General features: G+C 44.2%; 1 protein-coding gene across 1 annotated transcript in view; it reads left to right on the forward strand.

The window, feature by feature from the left end:
- Positions 1 to 17,083, forward strand: part of LOC132575576 (catenin delta-2-like) — a 259,469-nt gene that overhangs the window by 16,546 nt on the left and 225,840 nt on the right. Inside the window, exon 2 of the mRNA XM_060244383.1 lies at positions 6,331 to 6,443. Within this exon, the coding sequence (XP_060100366.1) occupies positions 6,331 to 6,443 (113 nt within the window). The remainder of the gene's footprint in view (positions 1 to 6,330; positions 6,444 to 17,083) is intronic.

Consider the following 17,083-nt stretch of genomic DNA (forward strand, 5'->3'; position numbering starts at 1 on the left):
CGGGGGGGCTCCCAATCGAGTACCGCTTGTATTTTCGCGGGGTCCATCGCTAATCCCTCCCCCGACACTCTGAATCCCAAGTAATCTAGTTCCATTTTTTGGAACTCACATTTAGACAGTTTGGCATACAATTTGTTCTGATACAATGTAGACAACACCTTTCTGACCAGGGGTACATGTGACTCGAGGTACCTTGAGTAAATAATGATGTCATCCAGGTACACCACCACCCCCTTATACAAGTATTCCCGCAGGACCTCATTAATAAAGTTCATGAACACTCCGGGCGCTCCTTGCAGCCCGAACGGCATCACCAAGTACTCGAATTGTCCCATCGGCGTATTGAACGCCGTCTTCCATTCATCTCCCTCCTTGATTCGGACGCGGAAATACGCGTCACGCAAGTCGAGTTTGGTGAACACCTTGCCCTCGGCCACAGTGCTTAGCAGGTCTTTTATCAGCGGGATCGGGTAGGCGTTAGACATGGAAATCCCATTAATCCCGCGAAAATCTGTGCAAAGTCTCAAACTTCCATCCTTCTTCTTCCGGAACAATACGGGGGCTGCGTGGGGGGCTGTGGTGGGGCGGATGAAGCCTCGCTTTAAGTTTTTGTCTATGAATTCTTTCAGTTCCTCCTTCTCCGCCCACCCCATCGAGTACAGTTTCGCTTTCGGCAGCTCCTGCCCCGGTATTAGCTCAATAGCACAGTCGGTGGGGCGGTGCGGGGGGAGTTCGTCCGCTTCCCGCTCACTAAAAGCCCCTTTTAGGTCTTGGTATTCCTTGGGGATCGATTTCACCTCTTCTATGGTCAGGCATAGCTGCTCGTTTCGCGGCGGGGCTTTGGGCCCCCACTCCTCCCTCCAGTGGTGGTGCTCGCATCGCCAGTCGGGGAAGCGAACAATCTGGGCCTGCCATTGTATGTCTGGCTGGTGCCTCGCTAGCCAGCCCGCCCCCACTACCAAATCGAACGAGGATGAGGGGGAGATTACGAACACCTCTATCCCCCAGTGGTCCTCGGTCCCCATGGGCACCGCTTGGGTCTCTTCGGTGCAGGGCTCGCCCTTCATCACCGACCCGTCCATCTGTTCGAATTGGATGGGGCGAGGCAGGGGGGATCTGGTCAACCCTAGGGCCTCTACTAGGCGAGGGGACATGATGTCTCTCTTGCACCCCGAGTCAATCAGGGCGCAGGCGTGCATGAAGCGTTTTAGGTGGGGGTTTAGTAAGGTCACTGCCATAAACAAAAGTTCCCCTGTTACGCTCACCGTGACTGGTGCCGACGATTCCCTGACCTGCTTCGCGGCACCCCTTAAAGCAGGTTGTTGTCGTTTCCCGTCGGCCCGGTGACCCGGGGCTTTTCGCCCGACTCCACGGTTGTTATAATATCCTCGTCATTCGCCAGGGACATGGTGATGGTGCCCCGACTGGGCTCCGCTGCTCTCCCCCCGGTCCTCTTCGGGGTGGCGATGAGTGGTTTGAGCGGCGGGGTCGTGGCAGCCGGCCTCCCCGGGCAGCTGGCCGCCAGGTGTCCCGGGTCCCCGCATCTGAAGCACTTCCTTTCTCCCGGTGCCCCCTTCTTGTCGGGCTTGCTCGGGTTAGGGCGCGGCTCCCCCCCTCTCTTGGTCTGTTGCTGCAGGCGGCGGAGTCTTACGTGCTCGAGGTTCATCTCCACTTCCCCTGCCAGCTGGATCCACCCCACCAGCGTGTCGGGTCTCCCCTGGCGGTAGCACCGGTCAAGGATGTTAGCGTTCAGCCCATTTTTGAACGCTGTGTACTTCATCACCTTGCTCCATCCCCTCGCTGCCGCGCAGTGCCCCGTGAACTCGGTGGCGTATTCGCGGGTCGTGCGGTTCCCTTGCTCGATTCTCTGTAGGGCCTCGATGGCTCTCTCCTCTCATAGGGGGTCCCCGTACTGGCGCAGCATGGCTTGGAGGAAGTCGGCCACCGTGGCTAACTCGGATTTGCGCCCGGTGTACAACCCCACGTACCATTTCCGCGCGGCCCCCTTCAACCTGGAAGCGATGTGGTCCACCCGACTCGCCTCCGTGGGGTAGCTTGCTCCCCAGTGCGTGAAGAAATTGTTGCACTGGATGGTGAAGTATTCCACTTCCTCCGGGTCGCCATTGAAGGAGATCTGGAGCTCTCCCCCTCTCGGGCCATCCCCCGGAGCCGGCGCTGGTGACGCTGGTGGTGGCGCCGCCGGCGGAGGTGGCGGGGCCGGCGCACCCCGCGGTCCCACTCGGGGGTCTCCCCCCCGCGTCCCGGTCTGTCTCCGGATCGCGTCCAGCTGTTCCCGGATTTCCCGGGTGATCTGGACGTGGCTGGCCTGGATCTCATCCATCAAGGCCCAGAGGTCCGCCTCGTCCAGCAGCGGTCGCGCCCCGTCGTCCTGCCGGGGCCGCCCTCCTTCTTCCATCGGTTTGGGGGGCTCTCCGTTATCTGGCGCCCTTTCAGCCATCTAGCCAAGGTTCCCAGTTCGGATAAGCTCCAAGAGGATCAGAATCAAAATGTCAGAACTTGAAGAATGTCAAACGAGGCTCATAACTCTGGTTAAAGTCTAAGCGTTTATTGAGAACTGTGTTCAGGTAGAAGACGAGTTGATTCTGATAATGAGTTCAGCAGTGGTTAGATTCTTTAAGCTATTCTAGTTACAATAACAAACTGGTTCCCACCCTTCAGGAGGCCCTGTTCGGTTTCCAAGGCGCCTTATCGGGAGAGGAGAGGGGGAGGCAGAGCTTCAAAGGGTACTGGTAGATGTTTCCCAGGGACTCCCCGTCACCCTCCGGTGATCACAGTTCGCTTGGAATGCAAAGCATTTGTACACAATGCTAGATACGGAGCTGGCTGTTTCTGAACAGTTACAATATGGATTCAGCTAGGCTAAACAGGCACAACAGTCATAAGGTTCAACAATTACAAGTTCTGACACCCCCGCCTTTTCTCATTTATTAATTTCTCTCTCCCCCTCCCCAGCTAATTTTGTGTCTCCCCTTCCCACTTTATTTTCAAGTCTAGGTCTAAAGTCTTGCTTATCCCTATCCTGCTTGGCTATTTGTTTATTTAGACATACCTGCCTGCAGGCATACTTGCTAGGCTGCTCTGCCCTGAAAACAGAACTCAGTGCTGCTTACATCAAAGAAAAGGCCATAATAACACAATTAAAATGGCATTAAAGCACTTAACAACCATACTCAAAGAAAATACTAACCAAGGTGGAGATAAAATGTCCAGTGCCCACTGCTTGCTCTCTGGGGGTGGGAAGTGAGAGAGCTCATCCGAATGCCTGGCGGAACATCTCTGCCTTGCAAGCCCTACAGAATGGAATGGCACCAGATTCCAGCAGGCAGGGGCCAGGGCCAAGAAAGCCCTGCTATGTACTTAGAAGGGGAGGGGTTTCATCTTTCCCCAGGATCTAACAAAGTAGTAAAAGGATGCTTCCCCCCACAGTAATCTGTTTGAGTGGTTATATATGTGGAAGAGAAGTTAGAACTCCCTGAGTGGTTATCATTATTATTGTGTTGCTGAAAGATCTCACAGGCCTTTTATAATGTCATTAAAATGAGGTGCTCATCCCCAGTAAGTCTTTCCCCCTAGCGGGGGCCCAAATCAACCCTGTCTCCTTTCCTCTCCTCCAGTTACCCTCCCAACAACCCCGCTGTGAGGGAGGCTTGGCAGGGAGCGCCTCACCCTCTTCCCTTCCGTGGCGGATTGAGGCCTGAATCTCAGAGAAACATCACAGGTTGCCAGAAAGCTCTCTCACAATGTGTTGCCTACCCTGAAGAGACGCTGGTTGAGGGGATTCCAGTTCCCTCCATTTTTGGCACTGCAATTTCCATCATTGTTCTGGGGTTTGTCAAGTCGGCTGGATTCAATAACGAGTCTTTGGGTAAAACAAAGCTTCTAGTTTATTGAAAGCAGAACTGAAGACCATGATAGAGATTGAAGGACTGGGGTACATGGACAGTAACCAAGCATTTAAGGTATAGATCAAAGGATTCCTACGGGCGGGGCACTCTATGCAGTATATTTTCGCACAAGGATGTTACTCCCTCATTCCCAAGCCAAGGCCTTGGCGCTTAACACTCTCACAGACACCCAGCTTGAGAAGGCTCCACAATCTTGTTCACATATCAGCATTTCAAAGCAGACTACACAACAAAGGCATAGCTAAGAGGAGGAGGGGGGGAGGAGAGGTAGCTAGCAGCATCGGTGTTCAGTAAGAGCCCAGAATCCCTTGCTTCTGAACCAGAGTTAGACAACATGTTAATAACAATACAGCAGACTTGACAGGGTTGGGGGCCAGTTTTCAGACCTGGAGCAATATTCTCCAAAGAGAGACCCTGCGCTTCCTTTGCAATAGAAGAAGAGACTGTATTTATCCCCCGCCCTTCGCTTGGAGTCCAGAGTGGCTTACAGTCTCCTTTCCCTTCCCCTCCCCACAACAGACAGACACCCTGTGAAGCAGGTGGGACTGAGAGAGCTCTTTCAAGAACTGCTCTTGAGGGAACAGCTCTGAGAGGACTGTGCCCATTCAGTCAAAGTCACTCAGCTGGCTGCAGGTGGAAGGAGGAATGGGGAATCAAACTCCCTTCTCCAGATTAGAGTCTGTGCACTTAACCACTGCACCAAACTGGCTCTGGGATGCTCGTGGTTTGTTTCCTCTTGCCTTTCAAGCCAGCCACATGATTTGTTATGATATTTGGTTTATATCCAGGATCATATTTGGGGGGGGGGGAGCTGGTGGAATTTTTGGGGGTCCATGGTGTTCTCTTGGCATCCCTGCCTGAAGATGGCACCTACAGCACCTTCCCAGGAGCCCACCAAGTGTTTTTAGAAAGTGGGTCCAGCTGGGGGGCGGGGGTGGCTTTGTCCAGCAGGGCTTCTGATCTGGAGGTGTGGTTGACAGTATGGCTGAAAATGCATCCTGTTAAAGGCTGAAGAGTTACTGCTAGAATTATGCCTAACCTTGCCATTTTACCTTTCTGCTTCTTGTGGGAGTCATTTGCGGTTGGCTCTGCCTCCTGCAGTGCCCATTTCTGACTTGGGCCCAGTGCTCTGTGTTGCAATTCCAGATTTGCCTACAGGCTCAAAAAGATTGGGGACTCCTGAGATAGACAACACTCTTTAAGCTTTTGTGTTACCAAACTGGACAGTTCAGAGTCTGAGAGAGTGAAGCTATGAAATAATTGGACGGCTTTCTTGCCAGCCACGTGCAAGAAGATTCCCACCTTTGGTGCCTCGTCCTCAGTATGTGATGCGTTTGTTGCTCCTCTGTCCACCAGACTCCTTTCGGAAATGTTTCCATTTGTTTGCAGTGTTAGAAGTCAAACTTGAGTTTCTAGATATTTATAATTTTTCTTTCCCAAAGAATTTCATGGATGCACTCAGCAATGTTTATGGCTTATTTAGGTCCTTCCTGATAACATGGTGCTGCATTATCTTCAGTGTCCTATGAAGAACTGTCCGTCTGTCATCTCCGTGACGGTTCTGACTGCTTTTGCACAACGGGCAGCCATAACCCTTCTGTTCAGAAGCTGCATTTTGCTGTAATGTTGAAGGAGTCCCTGTCCTAACAGAAGCCGAACTCTGGCTTCCAAACACCACTGAAACAGATTCAGCTATGAAGTAACCCCCAAATGTCTTGAATGGATGGGGTTGCTTTCTCTTGGCTGAACTCACACTCATGCGCCTTAGAAAGAGACACTGTCAGGCAGAGGCGTCCTCTCATGGCATGCCTACAATAGGTCCAGCTGTGATGGTCAAACAGCTGGTCTCCTGCTTTGGACTCCTGCAAGAGGCAGGCTAGGAGAGGAGGAGGAATGAGCCCCCCACAGCAGAGCAGCTGGAGCTGCAACAGTGCTGGATACTGATCAAGGTCCAGCCGTTCCTTAGTGTATCCCCCTGGTGCCACCTATGCCAGCCCAGCCATGTCACTCTCTGGCTTACGGTGGTAAAGGGTCAGCAGTCCAAAGGTGTCCCTCAAAGCCATGAAGGGTCAGTGGGACTTCTGAAGGGTCAGGAGTTTACTGATTGGGATGGCGTGGCAGACCTACTTCTATGCAGTCCATATGCCAGCAATCACAGTATTCTGTTATCAACTTCGAAAATCCCATGAAGCTGACTTTTAGCTCTGATAAACTTCCATCTGAGCAGTTTCTATCCCTGAGCCAATCTTAACCTGAAGAGGAAGGATAACTCTGTCGTTAGTCATTGGGTCTTTTTGTTGAGTGTTCTTTTTTAAAAAAAATTCCTCCTAGGTAAGCTTTTGGATTTCTTGGAGCCCCGCCCCCAAGACTCGAGCCTGATCCCCCCCTGTGTTTTGTATTTCAGGAGTTACAGTTTGAGCGGCTGACCCGAGAACTGGAGGCTGAACGCCAGATTGTAGCCAGCCAGCTGGAGAGATGTAAACTGGGCTCAGAGACTGGAAGCATGAACAGCATCAGGTAGGCACCGCTTGAGAACTGCTTGGCCTTTCCCCCTTTCTGCTTGATGTTCATTATGATCATCTTCCAGACAGGGTCTGAGAAGGAAAAAGTGAAATTTAAGTAACCTTACACTGTTTCATATGTGTTACCTGATAATGAATTGCTGGCAAAAACTGATAGCAAAAATACACATTGTGAAAACTGTGGAGATGAACTGGCTTGACTTAGGAGTCTGATGAGCACTGGCTCCCTTTTCTGAAGAATTGGCTTGAGAAAGCAGGGTAGAAAATAAATGGTAGTCTATGGAGATGCAGAGTAGTTAGAGTAACTTATTGACACACGAACATAAATATCTAAAAATAGATTGCTGCATAATCTTTGGGCCTTTAGTCCAGTTGGATCATTTTGTTTGAGAAGTTATTTCTTTAAAATATGATGGTTTTAATGGATTGAAATCTGTGTTTGCTAGTTGCTGTACCTACAGAATTTTAGAGGGAGAATTGGGTTCCCTCTATTAGATTCCACTTTCCAAAAGTTCCATCTGAATGATGGCATGCATGGAATACAATCTAAGAAACCAACCCTAATGCAGTATTCCAGGGGTGGCCAACAGTAGCTCTCCAGATGTTCTTTTGCCTACAACTCCCATCAGCCCCAGCCAGCATGGCCAATGGCTGGAGCTGATGGGAGTTGTAGGCAAAAAAACATCTGGAGAGCTACCGTTGGCCACCCCTGGAATACAGCATTAGGGTTGGTTTCTTAGATTGTTTGACTAAAGGTGTTTTGACTTGTAAAGAGAATCTGAAATAGAGATGGACTCATTTTAGGAAGCAGGAGTCACAGGCATGACATGCCATGGTGGTGCTCAAAGCGTATAAAAGTTTGGGGGAGGAGCCCTCCAACGTGGCTTCAGCTTGTTTCCTGAAACACTGATTTGCTGCTGCCGTCTTGGTCTTGCTTTTTGGACAACTGGCCGTGGCCTGCTTAGACTCTTCATTAAGCTCTGGCCCCATGTCCGGCCTGTGTGTGCGGCAGCACCTGGCTGGAGCAGAATGACACACACATCACATTGCTTTGATGCTTTCATTTATTTTCAATGGCCTACTTTAATGGCGTGGCTGGTTTTTATCAGTTTTGTTGTTTTAATTGTAAGCCACCTTTAGCATGACTTGGTAGAAGTGGTGGATCAATTTTCTAAATGCTTTCAATAAGGCCACTTCCTGTGTTCATGTTGCAACAATTATTACGCTGAAGAACGGACCCTCAAAATGGAATCCTGGCATTTTTGACAGCAAGACTTTTGTAAGCAAGAAAGTTTTTTTTTTCTGTCTCTTTGGTATGATCACTGTGCTATAAATTACTAACACATTAACCAATCAGCTGATTCCACCTGGAGAGCCCTGTATGAACCTGATCCAAGCCATGTGTCTAATTTTTTAATTTTTTTATTTGTACACATATACCGATATAGGATACACTTCTTACATCTCATGAAATGGGTGCTAGTTTATTTTTAAAAATTTAGTAAGTAAATCAGTAAGAAATCTACATGAGTTTCCCCTTGCACCTCTGCCTGGCACGAAAGGAGCAGGAGCAAAATGGCTCCGTTGTGGTGCAGCACAAGAAGGCTTGGGATCACGGGGGCACATTTGGCTGACATGTTTTCTAAAAAGATGATGTCATTTGTCATAGAACATTTATTTATGTATAAATTGGACTTTGAGACCACCCTCCCCTGTACACACAAGGCTCAGGATGGTGAACAACTATATAAGAATGCATTCATAAATCAAAACAGTTAAAAGCAAAGCAGTGTGGGGAGGGTGCCAGGCGAGATGGAGACCGTTGCTGGCCTCACCCGGAGGTCTGGTGGGACACCTCTGCCTTGCAGGCCCCACGAAACAGCCTGAGGCCCCACGCAGGCTGAGAGTTCCACCAGGTATGGGGTGGGGGTGAGGACAGCTGGCTGTCTTTCCGGCCAGGGGTCGCCAGTAGGTTCCGTTTATTAAAGTTTAATAACCTGCTGGTCATGCACTAGAAAAAGAAAAACATAGCTCAAGAATTAAAAATACAGTTTAACCGTTTTCCACATCCACAATATGGCATTTTCAAAGACTATTCAAAAATAATTTTCATTTTCTCCATCTGAGAAGGCTGGAAATTTTAGTAGCCATTTTCTAAGAAATTGCCAGTAAGTTCTTCTTGGCAGAGTGCAGTGCTCTCTTGGGGAGTCATTCCCCGAGATACCTTGATGTCTACAGTAACAAAATAACATTTACAAAGTGACATTAGATGTTCCATCAATACAAGAAGCCACTTCCTGAACAGTGTTTAAAATGTAATTAAATCTAATTGGGGGTGGAATTCTAACCTCTGTCCCACATGTGTGACCACTAAGGCAGATGAAGATTTCATTACAATGTAAGGCAAGTAAAGTGGCTGGGTGGAAGGGTGGAGGGGAGGCCTTGTTTTACTACGTACTTAGACCAGGGGTATCAAACTCATTTGTTACAAGGGCCGGATCTGACATAATTGAGACCTTGTTGGGCCGGGCTATGTCGGGTTGGGCTGGGCCCTGTGTGTACGTATTTAAGTTTTAGGCAGCAGAGTTATAAATTTTATAAAGAACACAAACATATTTTTTTTAAAAACTTAGAACACGCTTAAAACTTTAGCACTAATTAATCTTAAAGAAGCTTTCTTTGTATTTCTCCCATGTGATCCAGGGAACTGGGCAAGGAAGCGGAGGGGGAGCCTCAGCCAATAGAAGGAAGAGCGGAGTGGCTCAGTACCTCTGCTGTGCAATTGAGAGAGCCAGGCAAAGCAAGCTATTCCACCCCCCCAGGGAGGAGCCTCAGCCAATGGAGATTTTGCTCTGTAGCTCCTGTGCAATTGAACAAGCCTTGCAAAGCAATCTGTGATGCAGAAAGAAGCAAGAGAGAGGGAGAAGGAAGCAGATGGCAGCCAGTTGCTCAGGGGTCTGATAGGACCCCTCCGGGGGCCTGATTTGGCCCCCGAACTGCATGTTTGACACCCCTGACTTAGACAGATCATAGGGAACATTAATTCCCTGCCCTTCTGTTTGCAATATTAACTAGAGTTTGCTGCTATCATACAAGACTGACTTTTACAAACTAACTTCCAGTTTCACAAAACAACTCTTATCACCACAAAGGCGTACAATGACCTTCCCAACAAGAAATGATAGAATGACAGTAAATAGTCCCACTAGGTTGCCTTCCAAATGAACATCTTGCTCTGGCCAAATGAAGGAGGGGAGAGGAAATTTGGAGGGGGGAGAGAGAAAGGAAGGTGCATCATGAAAGGAAAAGAGCAAAGTGAAGGAGGAGAAAAGTGGAAGAGCAGAAGAGAAACTGAGAAAAGAGGGAAGGTTGTTTTATCTTCTACAGTAGACAAAGAAGGAAGATGTGACTGAGCAACGACAAAACTATGGGGCTGGGTGGAAGGAAAAGAGGCGGGAAGGGAAATGCCGGGGGGGGGGGGGCCTTGGCAGGAGGCCTCAGCCTGGCAATGACTCTTGCAGCCATGAGCTGTCCTGACTGGTCTTGCCTTGACTTCCTGTTTGGCTGGAAGACAGTCTGCAGCTCCCTAACAGAGGGGGATTTTATTGTCACTGTTCAGGGTATTAAAGACCCCTGATAAGGTCTATGCTCATTAACCCTAGGCAAGGGTTAACCCAAGACGACTTATCTTCCTTTAATGCTGTTGATATCGAACTGGAGCAGTCAGGGAACTGACTCCTTCATTTCTTGATGTCCGGCAATGGAATGTCAACCATCGTCTGCAGTGACTCTAAAGTGACTTCGGTCACTTAAGGCTGTCGGAATCCAAGCACGCTAGAAGGACTGATTTTAATTGCAAGAAAATAGCAGCCGGGGGAGTTGAGAACATCTAAAAGGTAGACTCATCATTCTTATCTTCACTCTGAGAGACTTTGAATATAGTTTAAACACTGAGTGGATTAATAACAGACGAAGGCAAAGCATAATTGAATGAAAAAAAACTTTTACCTTGTTAAGCTGAGCTCTGTGGCTTTGGATGTGAACAACAGCAAAAAAAAAAAAAAAAACCTTTCAAGATAAGAGTGAAAGTTGGCAATGGGAGGCTGGTGACGCAGAAGAAAGAAAAGAGAGTTGCCGTGTATATATGCCCATAAACTGCAGAACCTAGAATGAACTGAGCTGAGTGGGGGCACAGCAGGAAAAGAATTCAGCTTGGGAAAACTGAACGCCGTAAAAACAATTGCCTTCAAAGATATTTTGGAGAAAGGACATATTGTTGTGAATTTTTGTGGTTGTGGTTTCTTCATGCAGCTCAAAAAACTGCGAGATTAGACACGAGATCAGTCTAAGCTGTGACAGGAAGTGAAACTAAAAGGGGCTGGACAATAAATCAGAGCCTATAAGGACAACAAGAGCTGTGACATCCGACCTTTGAACTAGGAAGGAATTGAGTCCAAGACTCAGATCAAGAAAGACGAAGAGAGACCTCTCTAGGCTGGAACTGTACCATAGAGAAATAACGATTGCCATTTTAAAAGGGAGAAAAACTGTCAAAATTGTTAAAATTCAATATCTTTGCTCAGGAAGAAGGGAGAAAAACGAAACTAGTCTCATCTGAAAGAACTGGCTCTAAGCTATTGGATTGGATGCTAAATTTTATGTGGGGATTTTTTTAAGGTTTGGTGATTTTTTATATGTCAGTAGAAAGAACAACACGTGCAAGAGCCCAATCATTTGACAAGATGCAGGCTCAATTTGACGCTCTGGAGGCAAAAATGTTAAAAGCTATGGACAAATTGCATTTGGCAATAAAAAAAGATATTAAAAAAGAAGTTGGAGACCTTAAGAAGGAGATAGAGAATTTTAAGGAAGAGACTCAAAATAAAGTGAAAGAGGTAGAGATGAAAGTGGATACACAGGCCTCTGCCTTGCTAAAAATTCAAGAAAAGGTCATAATACACGACTGTAAGTTGCTGGAGTCACAAGTGCGTCTAAGAGGGGTACCTGAAAAAGAAGACACAGACTTAAAAGGCTATATGGTGGATATCATCACTGAGTACATAGAAGAAGACCCTGACAGATTTAAGAGTATGTTGGAGGGTGCCTACAGAGTCAACTCAGTTTATGCGAAAAATAAAGGTCTGCCAAGAGACATCGTCATAAGATTAAGATCAAAAGAAGTGGCAGAGAAAATTTTGAGGAAAGGGTACCAAAAAGCCTGGGCAATAGAAGGGAGCAGAGTTAAAATAATGAAAGAGCTACCAAGAGAAGTGATCAGCGATAGGAAAAAGTACAAGAAGCTAACCGATCAGTTGCGTGCAGAGGGCACAAGATATAGATGGATAATACCAGAGGGTCTTGGATTTGAACAAAATGGCAAAAGGATTACAATAAGAAGCGAACAAGAGATGCATAGCTTTTTTGAAGAAAATAAAGAACCAACATCATAATGGAGTACAAATTACTATCTTGGAATATAAATGGACTAAATTCACCACAGAAAAGAAGGAGAACATTTCATTGGATTAAAAAGCAAAAATGTAATATAATTTGTTTACAGGAAGTTCATATACAACGCAAGGACAGTAAATTTTTGTGGAATAGAAATTTGGGGTTGGAATTTTTTTCACTAGCAGAGCAAAAGAAAAGAGGGGTGGTTTTTTACATTAAAGAACAACTTGACCCAAAATTAATCTTTAAAGACAAAGAAGGAAGATACATTGCTGTTGAGGTGACGATAGAGGCGAAAAAAACGTTACTACTAGGACTCTATGCACCCAATGGAGCGAAAGACAAATTCTTTAAAGACATAAATAGACAAATGGACGAAGAGACTTATGACCAGGTATTGATGATGGGCGATTTTAATGGGACAATACAAAATAACCTTGACAGATCAAGTCCAAAGAAGAATGATAAAGAAGGGAAGCTGCCCAATTCTTTCTTTGAGTTGATTAAACAGGAAAATCTAGAAGACATTTGGAGAAAGTTCAACCCTGAGGTAAGAGACTATACATTTTTCTCAGCAAGGCATAATTCTTTTTCCAGAATTGACATGTTGTGGGGTTCCCAAGGCTTGGGCCTCATAACAAAAAAAATTGAGATTCTTCCAAAGGTTTGGGCGGACCATAATCCAATATGCTGGTCAACAAAATTGCAAAGAAAATCAAGAAGATGGAGAATTAATGAGGATTTACTACAAAATAAAGACACTGTATCATTCTTAGAAAAGGAGACTGCAGCATTCTTCCAAATAAATGAAATGGATGATATGGAATATCCAACAGTATGGGACACTTATAAAGCAGTAATGAGGGGTATATTAATTACATTGAATAATAAAGACAAAAGAGCAAGAGAAGAAAGGCTGTCAGCACTGCAAAATGAAATAGATAAAAAAGAAAAGGACTTAAAAAAAAGACCAGGGAAGAAAAAATTAATAAAAGAAATTACGATATTACAATCCCAAGTTAAACATTTGCTGAATAAAGAATTAGAATGGAATTTAAAAAATTTGAAACAGAAATCGTTTGAAAGTGCAAACAAACCTGGTAAATACCTGGCCTGGCAATTAAAAAAAAGGAAAGAAAATAAGACTATAAATAAAATCATGGCAAATGGGAAAACAGTAGTGGATCAAGAAGGAATTAAAAGAGAATTCTTTAAATACTATGCAAATTTATTCAAGGGTGTGAATGTAAGTAAAGAAAAAGTGGAAGAGTATCTACGAAACATTCAGGTGGCACCTTTGACGGAACATATGAAAAAGATATTAAATGACCCAATAGAGAAAATTGAAATAGAAGCAGCAATAAAAGCAATGCAAGAGGGTAAAGCTCCAGGGCCAGATGGATTCACGTCAAAATTTTACAAATCTCTCAAGGATGAATTAACACCCAAACTGTTGAAGTTGTTAAACACGATAAGAGAAGAAGGGAAAATCCCAAAGACCTGGAGGGAAGCTGTAATCTCTCTGATTCCTAAGGAAGATAAAGATAGCACAAACGTAAAAAATTATAGACCAATCTCATTGTTGAATAATGACTATAAGATCTATACAAGAATTTTAGCAGAGCGACTGAAACAATACCTGACCAACTTTATAAACAAAGACCAAGCGGGATTTCTTCCTAAAAGACAAATAAGGGACAATGTAAGAGCTGTTATTAATGTTGTGGAATATTATGAAAAGCACCCGGAAAAAGAAGTGGCCTTATTTTTTGTTGACGCAGAGAAAGCCTTCGACAACTTAAATTGGGACTTTATGTTTGCGGTAATGGAAAAAATTAATTTAGGGGAACAATTTATAAAAATGACAAGAGCAATATATACAGATCAGCATGCAAAATTGTGTATAAATGCAGACCTTACCAAAGAATTGAAAGTGAGTAAAGGAACAAGGCAAGGATGCCCGCTATCACCATTGTTGTTTATAATGACTCTTGAAATTTTGTTACAACAAATTCAAAAAGATGAAAAAATAGAAGGTCTAAAAATTAGAAGATTCTCTTATAAATATAAAGCTTTTGCAGATGATATAGTGTTCATAATGGAGAATCCGGTTCAAGTGTCACCACTGCTGTTAGCTAAGATAAAAGAATACGGAGAACTAGCAGGATTATACATAAATAAGGAGAAATCGAAATTCCTCTGTAAAAACATGCAACCAAATAAAACAAACGAACTACAAAAGGTGACAGGTTGTGAAGTCACAACCAAAGTTAGGTACCTTGGAATAGAGATAACAATGAAGAACATTGATTTATACAAAAACAATTATGAAAAACTGTGGTGTAAGATGGACAAAGATTTGATGAAATGGAATAAACTCAACTTGTCCTTACTGGGCAGGATAGCTGCAATCAAAATGAATATTTTGCCAAGGATAATGTATTTGTTTCAAACCATCCCGATTGTAAAAGAAGCAAAACAATTCAACAAATGGCAAAGGAAAATCTCTGATTTCATTTGGGCCGGAAAGAAACCAAGGATAAAGATGAAGATCTTAACGGATGCCAAAGAGAGAGGAGGTTTTCAACTTCCCGATCTAAGACTATACCACGATGCAGTTTGTTTGACATGGATAAAAGATTGGATAATGCTGTTAGATAAAAAACCTTTGTGGTTAGAAGCTCACGGAAATAGATTCGGCTGGCATGCATACATGTACTATGGGAAGAATAAAATGGATGGTTTTTTCTCTCACCACTATGTCAGAAATACATTACTAAATACTTGGATAAAATACAAGAAATACGGGGACGAGAGAAAACCATTATGGATAGTGCCAGCAGAAGTAATAAAAATAACAGCTGATTCTGAAGAAAAAAGAGAAATGTCATATAACCAACTGCTTAAGATTCAAGGAGACAAAATTGAATTAAAAACCTCAGAAGAGCTAAATAACAATTATGATTGGTTTCAAATGCAACAAATTAAAAGTTTGATGGAAAATGACATAAAATCAGAGGGGATTAGACGAGAACAAACAGAACTGGAAAGAGTCCTGTTAGGTGACAATGAAAAATTGATATCAAAAGTATATAAGTTATTATTGAAATGGTCTACAGAAGAAGAAGTAGTAAAGTCTCAAATGGTCAAATGGGCAATTAATGTGAATAGAGAAATACAAATGGAAACATGGGAGCACCTCTGGAAGAACTCAATGAAGATATCAACTTGTCAAAGCATTAAGGAGAACTGTTTTAAAATGATGTATAGGTGGTATATGACTCCGAAAAAATTGGCTAAGATAAGTAAGAAAATGTCGGATAGATGTTGGAAATGTAAAAAACATGAAGGTTCTTTCTTCCATATGTGGTGGACATGTGAAAGAGCGAAAGAATTCTGGAAGATGATACAACAAGAAATCACCAAAATTTTGGGCTATGATTTTAAGAAAATTGCAGAGACGTTTTTACTTGGATTACAATTAGAAAAATACCCAAAAGAAGACAGGACTTTAATTTGGTACCTGTTATCAGCTGCTAGGACTTTGTACGCGCAGCTTTGGAAGCAAGAAAAAATACCAGAGAAATGGGAATGGACCATGAAAGTTTTATCGTGGTGTGAAATGGACAAATTAACCAGAACACTAAGAGACTATGATTTAGAGATATTCAAAAGGGAGTGGAGAAAATTTAAAGGATATATGGAGAAAACTTGGAAAGTAAAGAAATATTGGACATTTTTTTAGTTGTAAGAATATATATACGGAACTTTGAGCAATCAGAAGTGCCTTTAGTATGGATTTGAACTTATAACCTCGGGGAAGTCAACATTGGAGGGAGGGGGGATGGAAATGTCATATGGGTTAATGTGAAAAAAAAAGAAAAAATTAAGAAATAGATAAGCTTTGTAACCATATGCTACCAATAAATTGTTTAAAACTGACTGGTCTTGCCTTGCCCCAGCGCAGGCCTGGTTGATGGTTGTAGCAGGACATGCAAGTGTTTGCCTCCCACTTAGACATTTTGCAGAAAGGCCTGGCAAGCAGAAAGCGGAGCTACTCCGCTCCATATTGGCTGCAGTGCACGACTGCATGAGAAGTTGTTTTAAAAAAATGTCAATGCATTCTGAATGCAGCATGTTACTGGCTTCAGGGTTTCTTCAGCTGGCTTGGCCCCATAAATTTTGTCCTGCAAGCCCTCCCCCCTCCACCAGGGGTGCTGGGGGGACTGGTGATTTTTGTAAGCATGTAACTTTTGTGGACTTATTTGCAACAGTTAACGATTGCATGTAAATTCTTAGTTGCTGGGTGCAGATCACAAATTTCAGCCGTTTGTAATGGTTGTCAGCAATCTGAAACAAGCCCTAAAGGCTTGAGAATTCTCCACAGAGCTGTATCACCACAAATTAGGAGAGATATTATTTTGGATTTTAAAAAGTAGTGGAAAAACAGATGAATTTAAAACATTCCTGTATAGAATCATAGAGTTGGAAGGGACCTCTAGGGTCATCTAGTCCAACCCCCTGCACAATGCAGGAAACTCACAAACACTTCCCCCTAAATTCACAGGATCTTCATTGCTGTGAGATGGCCATCTAGCCTCTCTTTAAAAACCTCCAAGGAAGGAGAGCCCACCACCTCCCGAGGAAGCCTGTTCCACTGAGGAATCGCTGTAACGGTCAGGAAGTTCTTCCTAATGTTGAGCCGGAAACTCTTTTGATTTAATTTCAACCCTTTGATTTTAATTTCAACCCTTTGATATATACCTTCCGATATATATCACGTGCATCTAAATATTAAGAACTCATGGATTGAATCTTACTGCAGGAGGTGCTTTCTTTACAAGAGTGAGAATAATTCCACTGTAGGAGGTCTGTCCTAACCTGGAAATAGTTGGCTGAGCTGTGGGACTCTCTTCCAGTATTCAAAGTTATAGTCAAGGATTGTTTTACTGATATTAAGTAAGAGGTTATATTCAAGGCTGATTCAGTTACTGGCTAGCCTAAACTGTGATTTTGGGGTTTTATGTATTTTATGTATTCTCTAAATGTTGATTTCAAACAGATAATCTCAGCTCAAAGGAACTTGACTCCCACTCAATGTTCCCTCTAAGCTGCAGAGTCTTGTGAGCAAAAATTATACTTTGTGAGCTCCTGGTATTGAAGTTGGGAGCTACTGGCATTAAA

Source organism: Heteronotia binoei, chromosome 7 (genome assembly GCF_032191835.1).
Source record: "Heteronotia binoei isolate CCM8104 ecotype False Entrance Well chromosome 7, APGP_CSIRO_Hbin_v1, whole genome shotgun sequence".
NCBI classification, from domain to species: Eukaryota; Metazoa; Chordata; class Lepidosauria; order Squamata; family Gekkonidae; genus Heteronotia; species Heteronotia binoei.